We start from the raw sequence: 23,308 nt of genomic DNA on the forward strand, positions 1-23,308 counted from the left end.
AAATAAAAGCAAGGAAATTATCGTAAAAAGCCAGAATGGTGATTCCTTCTGCGGTGGGTGGGGGCTGCCGGGAGGCGCTGTCCCCCAGCCTGATGCTTGTGCTCCCCAGTGTTTGCCGGAGCAGTTTCCTTTCGAGCACACGTCTGTTTACTCTCCTGTATGTGTGTGATGTTCACACAAAAATCAAACCAACTTCTAAAGGATTAATCTGATCCTCCTAGAAGAACAGGAAGAACGGACGGCTTTTCTTGCCCATTACAAAGACGATCATGAAAACATTGTGATATTCGTGCAGAATCCGGAGCCCAGAAACAGATACAAACGCTGAGCTTTGGTTTATGACAAAAGACAGATCGACAGTGGAAATGAAGGTGTGTTCATAAATGGAGCTATGAAAGTTTATGTAAGAAAAACTTTTAAATTGGATCTGCCCCCCATATCCTACCCAAAGGTCAGCTCTAGATGAGTTAAGATTCTAAATGTCAAAAGCAAACCTTTTGATTTGGAATATAGGTGAGTATCTTTTTGACCTCAGAGTAGGGAAAGATTCTTAAAAACACCAACCATAAAATAAAAGATTGGTAAATGACATTAAAATCAACAATTCTTTAAAGAAAGTGAGGAGACCGTGTGCGCAGCACCTCACGAAGGGTTGGTATCAGAACAGATAAACATGACAGAGCAGGAAAAGACAAACAGCGTGGACAGATGTGCTGTCACAGAAAACGGTGACCATGGACCTGTGGAGAGGCCTCCTGCCTGATGGGGGGCTGGGCGCGCAGGGGCAGCGGCTCCCCCACCCCCCGGGGGGCGCACAGAGTGGCTCCAGCGACCATGGAGAAGTTTGGCAGAATTGGGTCAAGTCGAAGCTGGCCGTTTCACGGAGCCCCGCGCTCCGACCCACGTGAGCAGCAATATCCACTTGTCTGTCCGTTCCGCGGGGTGAGCTCTTGGAGCCTTGGAAACGAGCACCCAGCGGCCTTACGGAGGAATCGCACAACATAGTGTTGACAAACGCAAGCAGTAAGAAAAAAACACAGGATGATTCTGTTCCTGTAAGTTCAGAAATCCGCACACGCAAACACGGGTGAGGGGCTGCGAGATCGTGGGGCGATTGTCACAGACACCAGGGTGCGGGCTGCCTCCCGGGTGAGGACAGCGAGGTGCCACGGGGTCAGCGGGATTGGGCTTTCGGACCTGGGTTGGGGGGCTGTGGCGACCCAGGCTTGGTCCCGGTCACCTGGGTACACGTCCACAGCGTGTGTGACACGGTCCACAGAGGACTACACGGAGGCCTGATGGGCAGGGGGTGTTGAAGCGTCGGGTGCAGGGGAGCCAGGGGTTTGGGAAGGAGGCAGAGCCGGTGGCTGGGGGCCTGGGGGCCCTGTGCTGGGAGAGCCGTCGGGGGCCTTGCTTCCGTTGGCTCGGAGCCACCTGTGGGCATTACAGCCACGGCGGGTGGAGAGACGCGGGGATGTGTGGCCTGCTGGGGACCGCTGGGAGCTACTGCCAGAGCAAGGGGGGGCGGGGGAGGCAGACGGGGGAGTTCCCGAAGCTTGAAAAGGTGACACCACTAGGACTCAGGGTTTGACCAACTGTGGCCCGGGAAGGAGAGGCTGGATTCTCGGGAGCAGGGCGGGGACGGACACAGACCGCCCGGCAGGCAGCACAAGAAGTTGTGGGCGATTGAACCGCCGTGTAAATGAACACATTTCAGCTTCTGGGTGGGTGACAGCAGTAACCATTTTCAGGCTTAATTCAAGTTTCTGCTCAGATGAGAGCTGGACAGGTGAGAACTTCAGAAATTATGTGAAGTATAGGCGGTTGAAAGGAAGTGTTCCTCATTTAATACAGAATCACCCACTATTGCCTGGGAAGCAGGTAGCAGAAGGTGGTGTTTTTCAAACACTGTTGGGCGTGCAGGGGTGAAGCAGAGCTGGGCTCCAGGGCTGGAGGCCTGCCTTGGAGACCTGGGGGCGGCGGGCAGCGCTGTGGCCGAGTCTCACCGTGCCAGGTCCCGTTCCATATCACACTCACGCGTGCGTTCGTGGATAAATGAGGGCAGAGGGGATCTCCACGGCTTACCACGTGGAGAAGGGCAGGGTGGTGGCCATTGGCACATTCTCAGATGGGCTCATCAGAAACTTCCTTTGGGCAGCTAAGAAGGACACAGAACACCAGAGGACATTGAGGGTGCTGGCCAGTGTCCTGAAGAAGGGGGCCCCCGTCCTCCCGAGGGCCTTTCCCCGCTCTGAAGGGGTGGCCAGGTGTGGAGGGGACCTTGTCGCCGGGCCTGGCACACTGAGGGCCCCCCCCCCCCCCCCCCGCCGGAGGACACTAGGCTTTGCCGACACCAGCTCGCCTGTGGGCTGTTCCTTCCCTGACTGTTTGGCTCTTTGTCTTCACAGATTCTGTCTGGATTCCGCTAGACAGACCCGACAAAGACTGTCCATCAACTGGTCCAATTTTAGCTTGAAAAAAGCCACTTTTGCTGCCCACTGAATGAGGACCGCCTGGAGAGGGACGCGCGGGAGGTGGGCCAGGCCCCGGAGCTGCTGTGCTTGCCCAGGGCTGGGCCGGGTGGGCCGCCGCACCTGAGACCCCCAGACCGAGGACTCGCTGCCCGGCCCGCGCCGGTAGCTCGTGTGCGTGTGTCTGTGAGTGAGGCGCTGAGCGCAGCGCTGTGCCGTCGGATCGAACAGTAGCTCCTGCCGGTTCTCCGCCGCGCGGCCCGGAGCCTGGCTCGTGGCCAGAGACGCGTTTCATCATCCACGTGGCCCGTTGCCTCTGCATATCGCCCTGTCCTGTCGTCTGTCCCCGCCGGGGCACTGCCGTCACGCAGCTCTCGTGTGCCCTGCACCCCACCGAGGCGGGCCAGGCGGGCAGGCGCTCTTCCGTTCTCCTGCACAACCTCCTGTCTCAGAGTGTACACGTCGCGCTGTTTGTGTCCGAACCCCTGACTTGTAGCCAGCTTGTGTAAGACCCCTTGCAGAATGAGAAAGTTCAAAAACAGAACCCCACCCAGTACTCACACCATCAAGTCTGTTAGAGAGTGTACGACTGTATTAACACGGAGGCCTGCCTGGCTACTTTTTTAACATATTGTTAAGTAATATTAAAATCATGTCTTTCTTTTTGAAAGATGGAATACATTAGTACAGCAGAAGACCTCGTCTGGTTGCTTTCTGCTGGGGGCGGTGTGGTGCCGGGGGCGGGGCAGGGCACGGGGCGAGTGGGGGGCAGTGCCCCCCGAGGGAAACCTGGGCCACCAGCCTTGGAGCATCTCCCGGTCACCCCTGGCAGCAGTTTAGGGGTCCTGGCACCCCCACCATCCTCCACGCAGCAGTGTATCCGGGGCCTTCCGCGTGCCAGGCAGGGCCAGGCCCAGGACAGAGCCCGGCCCGACGCTCAGAGGGTTTGGGGAGAGAGCAGTGGTAACCAAGCAGCAGCGGCGGGGTGGAGGCGGAGCAGGGGTCCCCACATTCTGACCTACGGGGCAGGGGACGCAGAGCCACGTGGGCCGGAGGGTCAGCAGGCTGGGACTACACAGAGCCCTGTGGGCAGGTGCCTGTCCGGGGTGGGGGGGAGGGGGAGGGGGCGGTGATCTCTAACGAGACCATGAAAAGTCACGGGTGTTCAGTTGGGTGTAAACGAGGAACACCACGGGAGTATTTAGGATGCGAGTGGGAATGCTGCCTGGGTTCCTTCCGTCTGGGCTCTGCAGGCCGTTTGCGGGAGTCCCTGGTGGAGCCGCCTCCTGGTTGCCGCCCTGCCCCCACCCACTTCCCAGAGCGCCGCGGAGCCGCACTGCTCCCGCCTCTCGGGACACCTGCCTGTGTGCAGCCGAGGGGGTGTGGCGTGTCCCCGCTTCCGTGTGGTGACAGGGCGAGAGGAAACGGCCTCTGGAAACATTCTGCCGGTTCCGTCCACAGCACTTCTGGACGGACGGGATGCAGGTAGAAGTGAGAGGAGGCAAGAGGGACTCCCGGGCTTTGGTCTGAGCTCCGGGCAGGACGGGGCTGCGCGCCCTGGAGCAGGGGTCAAGTCTGAGGTGCCCATCAGACCCCCCCAGGTGAGATGTCTGGCGTTGGGAATTGCTGTTCGTGGACAGAAGGCCACCCCGGAGCAAGTGTGGACAGGTCGGGGGTCCAGGCCCCAGAACCAGTGTCCAGGGTGGGAGGAGGAGGGCAGACTGGCCATGGCAGGCTGCTCTGGTCAAGGTGTGGTCCAAGGACTGGCCCAGGGCTCTTACACTGAGGTGACCTTGACCGCAGCCCAGCGGGAGCTGGTTTGCAGGAAAACAAGGGTGGGAACGGCAGGTCCTGGGAATGGGAGATGGGGCAAGAGGCTGGCTGGCTTGTTTTGCTTTTTTTCTAACTAGGTGGGAAGAACAAGCATACCGCTTTGCTCGTGGGATGACCCTGCAAAGCGAGGAACGGGCTGGGCAGTGACCGCAGCAGGAGCCGTGTCCTCGAAAGGCCCTGATGCGCCTCCAGGACTCCCAAGCCCAGGCCTGGGCCTCCACCCCTCCTGGTGAGGGCAAAGGGGAGCCTCAACTGGGTCAGTGCAGCAAATGCTGGGAAGGGCCTGGGGGGGGCGGGGAGCCTGCTCTCCGGGGAAGCTGCCTGCCTAGGCCCCTGCCCCATCCTCTTCTCCCCGGGGATAGTCTTGAGGTCGTGTCGGGGGCACTCCCACCTCTGGGCCTCCGCTTCCGTCTGTCCTGGGGCGCCACACTGGGTGCTGAGGAACTGCAGGGTCCCACCTGTGACATGAGCAGGACCTTGTCAGGGCCATGAGTGGTGAGGGGAACCCCTGGGTGCCCACTTCTGAGGTGGCCCCACCTGCCCCCTTCCACCCCTGCTGTTCCTTTGACTCTTTCCCCAAGAGGGGGGCGTCACTTTACCATTCCCTGTTCTCTGAAGATGCATCTGGGGCCTGGGAGGCCCAGGCCAGAGTCCAGGGGTGGGGGAGGTGGAAGGTCAAGGCTGCAGGACCTCCCTAGTGCAGCCCCTCCCATGCCCACGGAGGCAGGCCCAGGCCTGGAGACTTGTTACCGTGTGTCCTCACGCCCAGACACTGCATTTACAGGTGGGGAAACCAAGGCCCAGGGTGCTTCTGCGGGACATCCAGCTCCAGTGCTCCTGTCTTCACAGGGCCTAGACCTGGGCGCCGACCCCTGGGGGAGCCTCACGTAGACCACGCTGGAGTATCACCTCCTTTACACGGTAACGGCAATCATGAGATGAAATAAAATAACAATGGCTAGAAAAGAAACAGTAAAAATGTCCTTTTATTGAACTTTGTCTACATACTCATGCTATTAAACCAAAATATTATCAAAAGGAGTATTATGGTACCAGAAAGGATGAACGTTTCTTAATTTCATTAGTATTAAAGGAGAAGAAACTTACAGGTCCCACTGTTTCTGTTTTAAACACCAATAAAAGCTCTCGGTCACCCACAGAATGACTGGAATTGAAGTAACTTGAGTCCTGGTTCTTCGTCTTCACAGTGACAGGCGAAATCATCTGTCCTGGATCCACTATTAAAACGTAAGCATAAGCACCGAGGGGTGGGAGGCGAGGCGCACGAAGAAATCCCATGCGGTTCCGAACTGTTAAGAACTGACGCTTGAAACCAACCACGTGCCACCGGGAGCCTGCTGTACCCGGGAGCCCTCCAGATGGTCTTCCGTGGGGAAGACGAGGTAGGTTAAGAGGAAGAGTCCTAAACATGTGCCGGTGGCCCCCGTGAAGGATGAACTGCCACGGAGACTGTCCCCCTGCCACACACAACTGTAAAACCGAGGAAGGTGTTTAAACAATGTTTTTGGCTGTTGGAAGAGACCCCGCACATGGCCGTGTTTTCTGAGTGAAGGGGAGGAAACCAGGTAAGCCTCCTGGCGCCCCAGCTTCCAGCGTGGAGGCAGCTTCCAGGCCGAGCATGGGCGGGGGGCTGCCTGCTGAGTAGAGCAAGCGGAGATTGGCATTTGGAGAGGTCAAGGTGGCTAGAATTTGTGGGGCAGGGTTCCAGACAGGAGGGGCTGCACATGAGGGGCTCTGGGGGTCTGCAGAGTCCCCTACAATCTACTGATGTTGCAGGTGTGGCATAAACTTCCAGGAACCCAAGGGAAAACCACCAGAAAGCAGAACGGCTGGCATAGTGTTTGCACCAGCCACGGTGGAGAACCTTGTAACACACACTGCAGACACCAGCGCAGAGTCCTCAGAAAGCTGTGACCTTAGCAGGGGGGTTAAATTAGCCCTAGAGTAAAATCTAAAAAGCAAGCCTCAGAAGGATCACACTGATCCTAAGTATCTTCTGCTAGGACAAAGTCCAACATTCTTTAAAAGAATACAAAAATATCCCACACTAAACAAAATTCACGATGTTGGAATCCAGGCAGAAATTACCAGGCCATGCCAAGAGGAAGGAAAATATAAACCGTAATCAAGAGAAATACTAAACAAACAACAGACCCCAAAATGACAGTTGGTGAATTTGCAGACAGGGACCTTAAAATGGCTATTGTAAGTCTTAAAAATATGCTCAAGATGTACAAGAAATCATGAACAAGATGAAGGAAGAAATGAAAGATCCAAAAAAGACCTAAGTGAAGTTCTAAAGAAAAAATACATTATCCGAAATGGAAAAATACTCTGGATAGAATTAACAGCAGATCCGAAACCTCTGAGGAAACACCATGAACTTGATGGCATCGGAACAGAAACTACCAGAAAGCAGCACTGAGAGAAGAGAGCATGGAAAATGGTAGCCTGTGGGACAGTATGAAGCAGTTCAACATACATGTAACTGGAGTCCTGCGGAAGTGGGGCACAAAAAAATACATAAAATGAGCTTGTCACAAGCTTGCTGGGATATGGATGAGGCTGTGTTGAGTCTGTAGATCAATTTGGGACGAAGTGACAGCTTGAGACTACAGAGTTCCCAGTTTGCAGATGTGATTTCTCTTCATTTACATGTTCTTGAATTTCAGCAGTTATTTTGTAGCTTTTATTGTAGAGATTTTGCATGCTTCTGATAAATTTTTTCTAAGCATTTTAGATTTTTGACATCATAAACGGGGTTATGCTTTAGTTTCCTGGAGCTCTCATAACAAAGTACCATAAACTGGGTGGCTTCTCACAAGAGAAATTTATTCTCTCACAGTCCTGGAGGATATAACCCAAAATCCCTGGGAGGATATATGCCCCAAAACACGGGTATCCACAGGATTGGTTCCTTCTAGAGGTGAAGAACCATCTGTTCCATGCCTCCCTCCTGGCTCCTCGTGGCAGTCCTTGGCTTATAGAGGTGTCCCTCCAGTCTCTCTTCTTGTCTTCACATGGCCTCTTCTCTGTGTCTGTGTCTTTTTGTTTTTTTTTTAAGATTTTATTTTTAAGTAATTACACCCAACATGGGGCTCAAACTCACAACCCCAAGATCAAGAGCTGCCTGCTCCACCAACTGAGCCAGCCGGCACCCCATGTCTCTTAAAAGGACGCCAGTCATATTGGGTTTAGGGCCCACCCTCATCCAGCACATCATCATCTCATATGACATCTGCAAAGACCGTCTTTCCAAGTTAAGGTCACATTCACAGGTTCTAGGGGTTAGGACTTAACATCTTTTTAGTCACCTTATCTTTTGGGGAAACAGGTTTTTAAATTCATTTCTCCAGTTGTTGCAAATATATACAGCATATGGTAGATTTTTCATATATTGAACTTTGTATCTTGAGATTGTCAAAATGATTTACAAATTTTAAACTTTAAGATCACCTAGGATTTTTTACATCTATAATCACGTCATCTGCAAATAAGGACAATTTCTTCTAATTTTTCTGTTCTTTATTCCTTTTATTAACTTACTGCACTAGGTAGAACCTCCGGTACAATGTGGAATTGCAGTGGTAAGAGTGAGTGCCCTTGCCTTGATGTAAACCTGAGTAGGCACAGACCACATTCGGTATTTGTCACCAGGTAGAATGTTAGGTGTAGGGTTTCGGACGTATATCTTTATCAGATTGAGGAAATGCCTTCTATTCCTAGTTTGCTGAGTGTGTTTATCATGAGTGGACATTAAATTTTGTTACATGCTTTTTCTGCTTCTATTGAGATGATCATGTTTTTTCTGTTATTCTAGTGAATTACATTAGTGGTTTGTTTTTTTTCTTAAAGATTTTATTTATTTGACAGCACAAGCAGGGGGAGGGGCAGAGGGAGAAGCAGACTCCCCACTGAGCAGAGAGCCCAACATGGGGCTAGATTGCAGGACCCGAGGATAATGACCTGAGCCGAAGGCAGACGCTTAACCGACTGAGCCACCCAGCGCCCCAATGCTTTTTTTTTTAATAGTCAATCTGTATCTCTAATTAAAATTCTACTTGTAAATTCTACTTGTCTATGACTTATTATCCTTTTTATATCTAATTCAATTTATTTATATTTTGTTTAGGATGTTTGCATCTGTGTTCATGAGAGAGATTTGTCATTTTCTTGTTTTTCTCAGGTTTTGGTGTCATAAAAATGAGTTGGAGAACATTCCTTCTATTTGCTGAGTGTATGTAAGATTGGTATATCTTTCTCAGATGTTTGGAAGAATTCACCAGTGAAGTCATCTGGGCCTATAATTTTCTTTGTGAAAATATTTTTAATTACAGATTGTTTATTTAATGGCTACAAGAGCTACTCAGGTTTTCTCTTTCTTCTTGTATCTGTTTTGGTTAAGTTGTATTTTTCAAGGATTTTATCCGTTTCATCTGTCAGATGTATTAGCATAAAGTGTTCGTAGTAGTCCTCTTAGAGATCCATAGTGATGTCCCCCTTTTCATTCCTGCTTATCAGCAGTTTGTCCCCTGTCTTTTCCTCATGAGTCTTGTTACTGGTTTGTTGGTGGTGTTGCCATTTGAAAGAACTCTTGGCTTTGTTGATTTTTCTGTTTTCTATCTCATTGATTTCTGCTCTTATATTCTGTCCTTTCCTTTCTTTGGGTTTAATATGCAGTTCTTCTCCTAGCTCTTGAGATGGGCACTCAGATCACTGAATTTTAACCTCATTTTCGCTCAGTTCAAAGTATTTTCTCATTTCCATTGTGTTTTTTCCTTTGCCCACAGACCACTTAGAAGTGTGTTGAGGGGCGCCTGGGTGGCTCAGTTGTTAAGCATCTGCCTTCGGCTCAGGTCATGATCCCAGGGTCCTGGGATCGAGCCCCACATCGGGCTCCCTGCTCGGCGGAGAGCCTGCTTCTCCCTCTCCCACTCCCCCTGCGTGTGTTCCCTCTCTCGCTGTCTCTCTCTCCATCAAATAAATAAATAAAATCTTTAAAAAAAAAAAAAAAAAAGAAGTGTGTTGAGAATTTGGTATTTATCTGTTACTGAGTTGTGGTTTAATCTCACCACGGTCAGAGAACATAAATTCAGTGATTCGGTTCTTTGGAATATGTTGTGACTTGATATATGCCCCACAGATTTGTCTCTGTTGGTAAGTGTTCCACGTAGAGCTGAGAAGAATTCTAGTTGGCTTTTGTTGGGCGTAATGTTTGCCATATGCAAAGGAGGCCAAATTGGTTAAGTATTTTGGTTAAATCTTTAGTATCCCTGCTCTTCTCTGAGAGGTGTGTTAAAATCTTCAAGCTATGATTGTGCATTTATCCAGGTCTCCTTTTCATTTATATATTTTGAAACCATGTCATTCATGGCTTCAAAATGAGAGTGGCTACATCCACTCCCTCATTATCTTGGCCAGTGTTGGCAGGGTGTGTCTTTTTCTATCCTTTTCTCTGTTCTTACATTTAAAGTATGCCTCTGCTAACGAGCACATACGTGAGAGTTTATTTTCACCCAGCCTGATAATCATGATCTTTCAGTCAGTATTTGATCCCCTTATCTTTAAGTTAATTACGGATTGATAGAGTTGGGTTTTTTTTTTTTTTAAAGATTTTATTTATTTATTTGAGAGAGAGAGAATGAGAGAGAGCGAGCACATGAGAGGGGGGAGGGTCAGAGGGAGAAGCAGACTCCCTGCCGAGCAGGGAGCCCGATGTGGGACTCGATCCAGGGACTCCAGGATCATGACCTGAGCCGAAGGCAGTCGCTTAACCAACTGAGCCACCCAGGCGCCCCTAGAGTTGGGTTTAAGTACACCATCTTGCCATCTATTTTCTGTGTGTCTCATCTCTTCCTTATTCCTTTAGTTTTCCTAACTTGTCTTGCTTTGGATTAATAAAAACATTTGTTCTGTTCACTTTTTAGTTAAATATTTGTATTACTATTTTAGTGGTTACTCTAGAAATTATGCTTCCCTACTGCGTTACAGTCCACCTTAAATCAATGCAAAAACTCCTGTGTAAGTTCATTAAATACTCCCCCCACACACACACCTAGAAAGCTCTCGTGGCCACGTTTGCATGTTTTAAAGCCCTCAAAAGGACTTAGTCAGTAATCCTTATCTATCCACTCCCATCTTCTTCACTCCTTTCTATATTTGTTTTTATCCAGAATCACTTCCCTTCAGCTGGAATAATTTCTATAGTACAAATTTCTTGTAGTAGAGTCTGTTGGATATAAATATCATTACCTTGTATTTATCTGAAAATACCTTCATGCTGCCTTTATTTTTCCTACATCTAATTTTTTTTTTTTCTTAAGATTTTATTTTTAAGCTTAAACTCACAACCCCGAGATCAGGAGTTGTATGCTCTACTGACTGAGCCAGCCAGGCGCCCGTCTAGTATTTTCTCTTGCATATTGCATTTGTGGTTAGTACAGTGTAAGGTCTGAGATTCTGCCCATCTCTAAAAAAAAGTTGGTTCTTGTTCCAATAGGCAGGTGATTTGTTGGTTGATTACCTGGGACTCGTATGCCTTTTTAGAGCAAGGGCTATTTCCATTTTGTCCCAGGATGTCAACTTTACTCTTGAGGCCTGGCCCTTCTAGGGTTTCAAAGGAAAACCTGAAGTGTTTACTAAGCCCTTCTAACCTTGAGGGACCCAGATTCAAAGCTGTTACCCTGTAATACTCAGCCATGGGGATGCCTGCTAAGCTGTTTTCCATCTGCTCTTCTCACCCCAGAATCATTGGGGTCTTGCTCGAAGCATGCACAATTTGGGGGTCAGCCAAGGATGTGAGGGTTCCCCCTTTTGTGGCTCCCCTCTCTCTGGGATGTCCCCATCCTCTCTTTCCAGTGTTCAGATGTCCACAAACTCTTCCAACTCCGACAGGCTTTTCTGCTGTAGCCTACCCACCCCATGCCACACAGGCCGGGTCCCTTCCAGCCGGGCTCCGGCAGAAAGGGGTACGCAGGGAGTCCCCAGAGGAGGCAACACCTGAACTCGGACTTGAGGACTGAACCACATGGAAGGGTGAGTTCCAGGAAGAAGTACAGAACATGCAATTAAGAACACAGGTTCAAATCCCAGCTTTGTCATTCAGCCACTGTGTGACCTTGGGCAAGTGAATTAACCCCTCTGTGCATTTTCCTCGTCTGTGTTGAGGATGATCTAACGTGTGCATCCTGGAATTGCCAGAAGGGTTAAATGAGTGACCCTGGCAAACACTTAGCCCAGTGCCTCAGTCTCCCCTCCTGCCTTCTCCCTCCTGTCCCCTGCTCCACTGGCGGGCCCTCCGCAGCCCCACCTTGCTCTCTGTGGCTCTGCTGTGCTCTCAGCAGGCACCTGCTTCCTCTCCTTGTTTCCAGCCCTTGACTTCACATCCTGGGCTGGGGCTGAAATTGCCCAAAGGCAAAGCTGGGTGGGCGCCAGGTCACATGGCCCCCCGACAGGCAGGCCTGGCTGGACTCCAGCCAGTCCATCTCGGTCCCTTGGCGCGTGGCAGACACGGGAGTATTTCTCCTCACCGGCTGGTCTAAGTCCGGCCCGACTGGAAATACTACCGGTTCCTGCACCCCAGCCCCCAGGATGCAGGCTCAGAGCGGTCACCAGAGTAAGTACATTTATTATGAAAATAGTGCACACGAAACGTCTCTGGACTTTCAGATACGTGGCAAAGGCTACTGCGGTACATTTCAGTGCAGACACACGGCTCTGCGGTGGCGGAGGCCGGCCCCCAGGTGCGAGCTGCCACCAGAGCGCTCAGTTCTGCAGACCTCCTGGTCCTCAGTCAACAGAACAAGGCAGGCCTTTCACCCTGGGGCCCACACGTGTGGTCCCCACAGGCAGCCCGCTCGCTCTTCCCAGCAGCTGCGGCACGCCCGGCGGGGGGCGCCTATTGGCCTGGATCCCTGCACCCAGTTGCTCCCAGCCTCTCAGCCTGGCAGCTGGGGGGCCACACTCCCTCCCAGGAGCAGATGCCCCACGGGAGGTTCCCTCTGACCTGGTCTGTTCCATCGCCCGAGGAGGACCAAGGTGAAGGATCCGAAGCACCCTCAGCCTGTTCTGGGCCCCAGACCTGGAGGGCGCTCTCCCTCTCCCGGCCTCGGGGCTCACTGGCAGCACTCAGCCACATGCCTGAAGAGCTCCTCGCCTTGCTCATCACCGAAGCACCGCAGGCAGTGAGGGCACTGAAGGTCCCCCTGCCCTCTCCGGGTCGCTCTGCCCTCGGCGGGGGAGTCCAGCCCCTGAGATCCAGTCCCCGCCCTCCAGCCACTGGGTGCCACGAGCTCCAAAGCATCCGTCTCTAAGTACTTGGAGGTTCTGTTTCCCGTGTGAATCCGGCAGGAGCCTGGCTCGCGGCGGTCCTGGAAAAAAGGCCAAGGTCGGTTTACGTGGGCTGCCCTGGAGACCACAAAATCACGTGTTGGGTTCTAGCACTTGAGATATTTCTTCTATCCTTGAGTGAGACTCACACCCCTCACCCTGCTTCCTGGAGTAGCCCAGAGCCCAAACGTGGCGGTGCTCCGTACAGAACCGAAGCGGGCACACAGACACCGCTGCGTGCGCTCAGGGAGGGACAGGGTCGAGCGGGGCGCACCCCCACCCCGGGGCGGGAAGGCCTGAGCGGCCCCTCGGCCCTGGAGACCTGCCCCGGACACCTCAGTGGAGAGGGGGGTGGCAAAGCTCAGGGCGGAGAGCCGGGCGACCCGTGCGTCGGCCCCGCTCTGCACCGTCTCTGCGAGGCCCAGTGTCCGGAGCACCTGGGAGCCCCCCGAGGCAGCAGGGGTCCCCAGACAGCGGTCGTGTGTGAGCCGTGGCCTGCCACGCTCCTCACTGCTGCTCAGGAACTTGGGCTCACTGGCCACACCTTGAGCACCCGTGCCGAGGGCCACGCAGGCGCTGGGCATCAGAGCGAGTGCTGCCCAGCGCTCGAGGGGCCGCGGGCTGCGGCGGAGCAGGACACAGAGGCTCAGGCTCCACCAGACCTGGAGCCGGTTCTGGTCACTCCTCCGGGCCCTGAGTCGTGGAGAGGCTGCTGAGGACCACCTCCTGAACGACCTTTCAACCCAGGAGCACATGCTTCCCTGAGAAAACCCACAGGCCGAGCCAAACCGCGGGAAGACCGCGTGCAGCTGGCTGTGCGGGAGGACGCCCAGTGCCCGCCCGGCCACGTGGGGGGATCCTGAGCCAAAGCCCTTAGTCCCGGGGCCTGAAGACAAGCAGGACCTCCCGATGGAGGCCGAGAAGGCTGCTGGGGCTGCTGAGGCCCTCCGGCATCTCCCCGTTGGCCTGCAGACTCGGGGGGGGCAGACCTCAGCCACGGTCCCCACCCACTTCCCCATAATGCTCCGTCCGGGCCCACGGCTACGGACTTAGTCCGAGAGTGTGGAAGAGAGGGTGTCCCCCATGACTCCCTGCACCCCTCCCGCAGCGGGGAACGCACAAGCCACCGACGACCGCAGCGGCCACACCACAGGGCAGCGCGGGCAGCTCCCCCGGCCCACGAGCCAACCCGAAGGGGCAGCGTCCCTGCTCCGCCCGGTACGTCGAGCCCCACTACTGCCCAGGCTCTGTCCAGACGAAAGTTCTTTGAGGGGCTCAGGGTTCCCTGCAGGGCCAGAGGTGTGCTGGGCACTTGCTGAGGGGCTAAAGAAACTAAGCTTTCCTGGGGTGTCCGCAGGGCAGAGAGGAGAAGAGGCAGGTGGGTGCCAGGGGTCCCGCAGTGAGAGACTTTGTCAATTCTGACACCTGCCAGGCCTCCCGGGGAGGGGAGGGCCCACTGGCCCATAAGGCACATCTCCCCACACACGAACCATGAGTTGGGGGACGTCACTGGGCACCTGGGGCCTCAGTGTCCAGGTCTGCGGAATGGGGTAACCAGGGTCCCCGCCTCACAGCAAGGAGGCGACGTGTAGGCAGGAAGGCCTGGTAGGGGGCCTGGAGCCCAGGACGGGCCCCGTGGACAGCCACCTCCTCCGTCACACCACCGTGACAGACGGCTCCCGCCACCACGCCCCGGGCGCCAGGCAAGGCGGCTCTGACCCAAGCGGGCCAACGGGCTTGGGCCGTGACAAGTGTCTCGAGCCGACACTCAAAATTCAGGAAAAGAAAAACGAGAGAAACGCTGAGCCTGAACGAGGAGCAAAGCCCTGGGACCCCACCTGTGTCCAGGACGCCTGCTGCCGCAAGGAAGCCACCTGTTCCTCGAGCTCCTGAATCCTGCTCTGGGCCCGTTCTCGGTCTGCCCTCTCTGAGGTGAAATCGTCCTTGTAAGCGAGAATCTGCAAGGAGGCGAGACGCTCGGCTGTCACTCGGGAAGGAGGCAGACCCCCGCCGCGGCCGCCCGGAGCCCCCCGCGCCACCTGCTGCTCCAGCATCTGCACGCGCTCCAGCGCCGCGTCGTGCGCCCCCCTCACGGCCGCCAGCTCCCGCCTCGCGGCCGCGCACACGCCCATCTTCTCCTCCAGCTGCCGGTTGAGCCTGGAAATCTCCTTCCTCATCAGCTCGGGGCAGGAGGACCTCTCAGGCTCGGGGGGGGGCCTGCAGCCCCTGCAGCTGCGCGTGGAGCCCCCTCACATACTCGTCCCTGCTGGCGTCGTAGCGCTGCCACTTGGCATTGAGGTCTTCCACCTGAGGGGACGCAGCCACAGAGCTCTGGGTGACGGCGGCCGAGGCCAGGAGGCTGTTAGCCGCAGTCAGCCGCGGAGTCCCGGCCCGCCACTGCTGTTGCCTCGCCCTGCTCTGTCCAGAGGGGACACTGAGACCGCCAGCTGCACCCGAGGCGCCGTGAGGACATCCACGGGCCACTGGCTTCCACCGAAGCGGACTCGGTGCCCTTCTCCTGCCTTAAAAGCCGTACCTGAAACTCCTGCACCTCCTTTCTCGACCTACGCGTTGACCTGGGGGGACAGAGCAGGACAGGGCGCGTTCTCTGCACTCTGAGGCAGAAAGGCAGGTCTCTGGGGGCTGTGTGTGTCAACCCAAGTGGCCTGAGGGGGACACAAGCCCTGAGCACCACAGAGAGGGTAGGACCCTCCCCTGCGGTTGAACAAAATGGCACAGATACTCACATGAGTCACCTTCTGTCGTAACAGTCGGTTTTCTTCCCGTAACTTCTCGATAACAGCCTGTCCAGAGGCGGCCCCGCCTGTACGCTCTGGCTGCAGAAGGAAGGGACAGAGGGGAGACGCCGTGTCGCTGAACATGACGCAGCAAGAAGGGAGGAAGAAGCTAGACCTGCAGACTGAGGCCCCGATGGCGCTCATCCAGCAACGCGTCCCCCGGCCGACGAGCATGCAGGAGGGAAGCAAAGCAGAGACCGGAAAGGCTGGAGGGGAGGGGGGCGGGGTTTGCTCTGGCCCCGCCCAGGCCGCCGCCATGGACTTGCATCCAGTCGTGCATCTGGTGTCCCATGGCCTCAGATGCTCCATCATCACGAGGAGTCGGGAGGGTAGGCAGCTCAGCCCCGCGGGGCCGCAGAGAAGGCTCCGGCCTGGGCCCCCTGGCGCAGGCCTGGCCCGGAACCCAGCTCCCCTCCTCCAAGCCCATGACAGCATCATGTCTGCAGAGTCAGGGTCGACCTCAGTGGTTCCACACGTGGCGATCTGACCCACACCGTGCTCACGCCGAGAAGCCACATCCCAAACCAACCCTAACAATGGTGGGCAGACCTAAGTGAAAAGTCTCATGAGAAGTCCATCTGAATCCGAGAACTGCAGTGCATTTAACAGAACGGGGGGCTATATGTTGGTGACATCGTTTCTGAGAATTCCCCTTGAACGATAAAGGAAGTGGGTGTCCTCACCGAGCAGGCGCCGGGAAGCCCCGGGTGACTCAGCCGAGTCCCAGGCTGAGAAGTGACGCTGCTTTAGGGGCTGCACCGACCCCACAGCGGCCCCGGGCCAACCCTCCTGCGCAGCCACTTCCAAGTCCCCACAAGGAAATGACACAGTGACTCAAAGTCGAATGAGCATGCCCGCTTCCTCCCAGACAGCCCTCGTCTTTTGGCTTCTGAAATACACGGGTGTTCTTTCTGAGGTTCCCTTTTTGTGGAATCCCCCCATCGGGAACGGGTGGTTCTCAGATCGACGTTCTCCCCACGCAGGCTCTCAGTGAAGAGGCTGCTAAGGAGCCAGGCGACCTGTCCACCCCGCACCCCCTAGAATACCGCAGAGCGCATTTCCAACGTGACCATGGTGGCAACTCCAGAGAGCCGCCTGGAAAGAACCCTGCTCCCCGCCCCAGGCTGGGCAGCGCTGCTCCGCGCAGACTCGTGGAGCCACAGGAGGCCGGCACCCACTGCCCTCGTGACGGGCTGGGGCCTGGCCCCGCACACGGGGCACGGAGAAGGACAGTTTACTCATCTGCCCAACGCTCGAGTGCTCGCACTTGCTCGGAGCAGGCCTGCCAGCCCGGCTCTGCCCTCTGGTCCTCAGCTGGGTGAGGCCGAGGAGGCCAAAGTGCACAGGGCCGTCGGGAGGGAGGGGCCGGGGAAATGGGCTCCCCTGCTTTCCTATCACATTCTGCATGTTCTGTCCTTCTAGAAGAAACCCCTGGATGGCTGGGCTTTGCCACAACAGCTGGGTCTCACACTGAGAACAGAAGTGGGCTCTGGGCGCCCTGACCCCTGTGACGGCAGCGGGATCGTGCGGCCCCGACACAGGGCCTCCCGCCCCAGGGAGGCCTTCACCGTCCTCGGCGCACACAGGCGCGGGGCTTACCTCCGGACCCTTCTCCCCCGCGTCCCCCTGAGCGCGCTGTCGTTCATCCAGACACTTGGCCAGATGCTGGCACATGTGGGCGGTGGCGGCCAGAGTCCTCCGCAGCTGATGGGTCTCATCAGCCAAGGAGCGGCACAGGATGTCGCTGGCAGCCCGGGCCCGTTCCTTCTCCGCCACACTCCTCCGCAGCAGTGCCACTTCCCGCTCTCGCTCGCGCTCCGGCTGGCTCATCAGCTGCTGCGTCTCCTTCTCTTTTTCTTCTAGCTGCTCAGAAAGTCTCTCAATTTCCTAAGTGGAAGATTTAAAAGCACAGTTCATTTTATTAAAAGCAGCAAGGTCAGAAACAGTTGTTCATAAAGCAAGAGAAAAAGTGGCACGGACCCGCCATCGCTAGATGGACGGACACGCTCGTTCAGAGGTCAGCTTCGGAACTGTGATTCACTGGTTTTTCAGCTTCTAATGTTCTGTCTGAAAGTTCATCTAAAATTCTGCTTTCACAAGCAAGTTCACAATTTTAGACAGTACATCATCAAATTACTAAGTGTGGCAACTCCAAAGGCTTCTTTATGGGAAGGCTAGAAATTGCAGCGGCTAGTCCCCCCAACGCCGTGCGTGTCCTAACCCCCGGGACTTGGAATAGGACTTTATTTAGAAGCAGGGTCCTTGCAGATGTAATTAGTTAAGAGGAAGCCATTCTGTATTAGAACAGGCCCTGATCCAGTGACTCCTGTGCTTAGGAGGAGGAAATGTGGACACAGACACAAGGTTGAGTGAGGACAGGGGCCCAGGGCAGAGAGATGTGTCAGGGGCGCAGAAGCCACCAGAAGCCCCTAGAGCCTCAGAGGGAGCACGGCCCCGCCGACACCTTCAGCTCAGGCTCTGGCCTCTAGAAGTGTGGAAGATGACACCACTGCTGTTCTAAGCCCCGTTTATGGTGCTTTGTCACGGCACTGTAGGAAACGAATACACCCAACCCCAATCACTTCTTAAAAACAAAAGTCCCGGGGCGCCTGGGTGGCTCGGTCGTTAAGCATCTGCCTTCGGCTCAGGTCATGGTCCCGGGGTCCTGGGATCGAGCCCCACATCGGGCTCCCTGCTCAGCGGGGAGCCTGCTTCTCCCTCTCCTGCTCCCCCTGCTTGTGTTCCCTCTCTCGCTGTGTCTCTGTCAAATAAATAAAATCTTTAAAAAAAAAAAAAAGTCCTTAAAATTACAATCTGCTTTCTGTCTGGCCTTACTGTTGTACTTCAAAGAACGCTGCCGCACCCGCAGTGAGAGGAGGTGGGCAGGGTGAGCCAGGGCAGCCTGCAGGTGGGAAACCAGCGGGAGGGCGCGCAGGGAAGGCGGGAGCTGGCCTCCACCCCGCGCGGCTCACAGCCCCTACCCCCACCCATGCGTGTGAGGAGGGACAGACACCAGGACCCCCAGAAGAAGGAGACGCCAGGCCACGTTACTAAAGGACCCATTTTGCTTTAAGCAAAAAATGTGCGTGGCTGTCACAAATTCAAACATACGGAAGGAAATGCCATGAGAACTGAAATCCCTCTTTCCCCACTGACCCCTCCACCTCAAGTGCCACTTTGCAGAGGCATTTCCTCTTCACCATTTGGGCACATATCTTTCCAGAATGTGTATGAGCATCCACAGCGGCAGTCTTCATGCACAGATGGGGCCTACGACAGCGTGCTCTTCACCTTGCTCGCACAGCAGCACAGACCTGCCTCATTCCTTCTGACTGCAGCCTGGAACCCCACAGTAGATTCCAGATTTGCAGAGAACACCTCCAACCGATGGACACGGCCCGTGGGAGACATGCCCCGAAGTCACACGACTGGACCGTTTTCAAGACTGGTGGGGGCGCCTGGGTGGCTCACTTGGTTAAGCGTCTGCCGTCAGCTCAGGTCATCATCCCAGGGTCCTGGGATCAAGTCCCGCATCGGCTCCCTGCTCCGAGGGGAGCCTGCTTCTCCCTCTGCCCGCCGCTCCCCTTGCTTGTGTGCTCGCTCGCTCTCCCTCTCTCTCTCTGACAAATAAGTAAATAAAATCTTAGAGAAATAATTGGTGGAACTCAGGGGCCCGCCCTGGCTCCTGGACCAACACCCGAACCCATGAGGCAAAGGCTCCCGCACCCAAACTCCCCACGCACCTGCGGTGACCTCCATCACTCTAACCAGGTGACCCAGAACACATTCTGGAAGTCTCACCCTCTCGAGTTTTTAAGAGCCTTCTCTTTCTCACTTCCTTCAACTTCACTCAAGAAGTTAAGAACAAGACCAGAAAGAAGAAAAGCCCTCGTTAGGATGGTCAGTCTGGCTCTCTTAGCAAAGGTCTAGAGGAAGAGGCTGTTCCAGACCCACGTCCCAAGACAGGCCTGAAAAGAGAGGCCAGTGGGACATGTCCAACATCAAGTGCAGGAGTGACAGGATGGGGGCAGTATGACAGAGTGTAAGACGGAAACCACCCCCGGCAAGGCGCCCAGAACAGGGACAGCTGCCCGACGTGTCCGGCAGCCGCGTTCCCTCATCCCTTCGCAGGGGTCTGAGATCCAGGGGCACGTCGGCCGCACAGCCGCTGAGGCCACTCCTTTCACTTTCCTACTTGAGGGCCGCTCCCTGACCTCACCCCTGAGTAGAGTCCAGGCCTTTCTGGGCTGAAGGAAGAGGAGGCCCCTCCCTGAAAGCTGGCCCCTCAGCATCGGTACCTCCTCCCAGCAGACGGCCCTTCAGCACCAGGAAGGACCCGCAGGCCTTGGAAGGACAGGGCCTGGGGGCCGTGTCCACACAGCTGCGGGTCCACACAGCCACGGGCTGCCAGCTGGTGCCAAGTCACCTGGCCTGGATGTGGCCATGACCAGACACAGCGCAATGGGGCATTTATGCAGCTGAGAACCAACCAAATGGCTCCTTAACATAAAATTCTATGAACAGGAAAAATAAGGCCAAATCCCAGGCTAAGCTCAGGTTCCCACTGCTGACTATTCCTGTGGCCTTGAGCCTGGAAACACAAAACTAGGCCTCTTAATTAGCCTTGAATTTGTTTTCTTTAAAAACTGAGAGCAGGGGCCCTATCCCGTGCTCTCATGTCTGGACAGGACTGCAGGAGCCTCGCCCTCTGGTGTGTCCAGCCCCTGGCCTGGCCTGGTTTCCCTCTGCCCACGTTACACCTTTGGTCTTGCTTTGTTGCCGCTGGTGGAGGGAGGTGCCTGAGGGCAGTAACCTTTCTTTGCCGTGCTCGCTGATCTTAGACTTTGTTACCCTCAACGGTGGCTCAAACACGTGCATGGAGTGAACAGACGGTGCATAAAGACGTCTGCCCCGAGTGCAGTTTCCATTAAAATTTCAAAGTTACTCAAATTAGCACAATGGAGAAATGTCTCTATCCTTGTCAGTATCTAATACTGAAGTCTGTTCAGGGTAAATACGTCTCTGTGTGAAACAGATATCGACCCATATGCAAATATATGTAATACAAATACAGACGGGAGTCCTATAAACAATACCCATAAAGGCTGCTCTCCAGGGGACTCATAAATTTAGCAAATAACCGCAGTGACGGCAGGAGCAGCTCTTGCCTGCTACACCCTCCCTCCGTACCAGCCATGCAGTTTCCACACATCCTACGAGACAGCTTCTACCATCTCTCCCATTCTACGGTTGGGCAGACTGAGGCTCTTGGGGTCGGTAGCCACTGGAGTGACTGGGTAAAGAGGCTACCACAGCATCTCCTCTAGCTTCCGCACGTCCTCTTGGGGCTGGAGGAGCTTTGGGCAAGACCTGGGTTCTAAGCATGCTTCCTCACTGGTCAACTGGAGACAGCAGGAGAAACAAGCATCCCTACAAATGCGGGGGGGGGGGGGGGGGAGCATGTCCCCTGGCTCCGGGGGGCTCGTGGACCTTCCCGAGGGCATGCTTTGTCTCCACACCCCAGCCCCGGGCACCGGGCCCAGCCCCATGTGGATGCCCAGTAACTGTCTGGGAGTGAGGGCAGTACAAGGGTCAGGACCTGGGCTCTGTTCTCAGGCTGCTCACAATACAGACACGGAAAACCCACAGACACGTGGCCACCTACAGGGGTGAGGTTAGTTCTAAAGGACTCACCAGCCTTATTTTTGTCTTAAAAACCAGCTTTCAAACATCACTTTAGAAAGAACCTAGCTCACATGGAGGCTTGCTGGGGGGCACTACCCTAGTCTCCTTCAGAGCTGGGAATACAAAGTGTGAAGAATTCTGTAGTCTAGGGGCGCCTGGGTGGCTCAGTCGGTTAAGCGGCTGCCTTCGGCTCAGGTCATGATCCCGGGGTCCTGGGATCGAGCCCCACATCGGTCTCCCTGTTCAGGGGAGAGCCTGCTTCTCCCTCTCCGACTCCCCCTGCTTGTGTTCCCTCTCTCGCTGTGTCTTTCTCTGTCAAATAAATAAATAAAATCTTTAAAAAAAAAAAAAATTATAAAAAAAAAAAAAAAAAGAATTCTGTAGTCTTGTGGATCAGCCTTAAAAATAAGAGGCACAGCCTCCCGGTCCTCATCCCTCTGTTAGTACGCTCGGCTGCCCTAACCAGTCCACAACAGAAGTTCACTCTCTCACAATTCTGGAAGCCAGAAGTCCCAAATCCAGGCATCAGTAGGGCCGTGCTTCTTACAGGGCAAAAAGGAAGACTCCTCCCTTGCCTCCTCCAGCTCCTGGTGGTTGCCAGTAATCCTGGGCTTGTAGATGTACCACTCCCATCTCTGCTTCCATCTTCACGTGGCCTTCTGCTAAGGACACCAATCATCAATCCACCCTAACCTAGTATGACATCGTTTTAATTCATTACATCTTGCAAAGACCCAATTTCCAAAAAAGGTCCCATTCACAGGTTCCAGATGGAAACGAATTGGGGGTGAGGGGGACACTGTCCAACCCAGTATAGTCCTCCCTTCTCTCTCCTTCCTGAGCATCACAGCCCAGCCCAGGACTGTCCCTGCGACCAGCCCCTGTGGGACTGTAAGAGATGAGAACAGGCTGGAATTGTAAGGCCAGTTAACTGAGCCTTTACCCCAAGTGCCAAACACTTCAGATGGACCCTGGGAAGCAGCAGTAAGATAGCAACATGCTTCCTCCCCTCCAGAAGAGTGTGGTGGAGAGCAAGGTGAACAGACAAGGACAAAACCTAACATGGCTTGGAGGAATCTGGGACGCTGGTGGAGCAGGAAGCACCAGGAATCTATCTCCCCACCTGAGAAACAGCGGCATTGGCAGAATCCATCTAATGTCACTATTTTGGAAACCTGGAATCTACTGAAGGATTCCAACTTCCAGGGAAGGACTTGGCCAGTCAACTGAGGTTAATTTCAACCAATTTCAGCTCGTAGCCCATCCCCCACACCCAGCCACCTGCATGTTTCTGCAGCAACTAGCACACATCTTGCAGGAGCCAGGGTGGACAAAAAAGACCCTGTCCTCCAAACACTGGAAATCTGTGCTCTCATCACTGATTGCTCCTTCCTATCACAAAGGTGCAAACACAGAGAAGAGGCAGCCGCTTTGCTCCCCCATGGTTGCAGAGACCCTCTCCCCCAGCTGAAGTGACTTGGACATTTAAAGGGAGGGAGCCCTTTCCCCCCCTTTCATTTTTCTCTCCCCCCCCGGTTTGGGAACCAGACACTGAAGACAAGGCCATTCAGGCCTGTTTACATACATACATAAAAATACACAAAATAAAGACAAGGACATTCAGAAGCAACTACATATAGAGAAAATTAAAATTAAATCAAAATTTTGTGACATCAACAACTGAAAGGGATGGGGACAGAACTGTAAAGGAGCAGAGTTTTTTATGTTATTGAAGTTAACCTGATAATCGCTTCTCGCCCTTTTGGCTAAGATCAAGTGAAGTTAACCTGATATACATTCAACTTAGAATAGTGTAACTTTAGGATGTCAAATATAATTCCCATTGTAACCACACACACACACACACACACACACACACACACAAAAGCTGTAGAATAGTGCTCATTTTGACAGCACATATACTAAAAAAAGAAAAGCTGTAGAATATATACAAAGGAAATGAGAAAGTTTAAACATTTCACTAATATGTGAATAAACACAAAGACAGTAAAGCAGAAAATGAGGAACAAAAAGCCTATAAGACATCTATCTAACTCATCCTTATCAGTAATTACCCTAAATATTAATGGATTAAACCCTCCAATTAAAAGAGAGATTTGGGGGCGCCTGGGTGGCTCAGTTGTTAAGCGTCTGCCTTCGGCTCAGGTCATG

The 23,308-nt window shown here is 54.2% G+C and overlaps 2 protein-coding genes across 4 annotated transcripts in view; one reads left to right on the forward strand and one right to left on the reverse strand.

Moving 5' to 3' along the window:
* FAM193A (family with sequence similarity 193 member A) overlaps positions 1–3,426 on the forward strand; it is a 116,913-nt gene extending 113,487 nt beyond the window's left edge. For 2 of the 3 annotated variants that reach the window (XM_032395466.1, XM_032395467.1), the window contains exon 21: positions 2,409–3,425. In XM_032395466.1, the coding sequence (XP_032251357.1) occupies positions 2,409–2,502 (94 nt within the window). In that variant the 3' untranslated portion in view covers positions 2,503–3,425. Of the gene's footprint in view, positions 1–2,408 lie in introns of all 3 variants that reach the window. The other variant, XM_032395468.1, reaches the window with a different exon arrangement.
* A 6,712-nt stretch (positions 3,427–10,138) lies between these two features.
* TNIP2 (TNFAIP3 interacting protein 2) overlaps positions 10,139–23,308 on the reverse strand; it is a 36,864-nt gene continuing 23,694 nt past the window's right edge. The window contains 6 exon segments of the mRNA XM_032395556.1: positions 10,139–12,694; positions 14,492–14,611; positions 14,693–14,839; positions 14,841–14,960; positions 15,401–15,490; positions 17,051–17,338. Of these exon segments, the coding sequence (XP_032251447.1) occupies positions 12,440–12,694; positions 14,492–14,611; positions 14,693–14,839; positions 14,841–14,960; positions 15,401–15,490; positions 17,051–17,338 (1,020 nt within the window). The 3' untranslated portion in view covers positions 10,139–12,439.

The sequence above is a fragment of the Phoca vitulina genome, unplaced genomic scaffold (genome assembly GCF_004348235.1).
Source record: "Phoca vitulina isolate PV1807 unplaced genomic scaffold, GSC_HSeal_1.0 scaffold85, whole genome shotgun sequence".
NCBI lineage: Eukaryota > Metazoa > Chordata > Mammalia > Carnivora > Phocidae > Phoca > Phoca vitulina.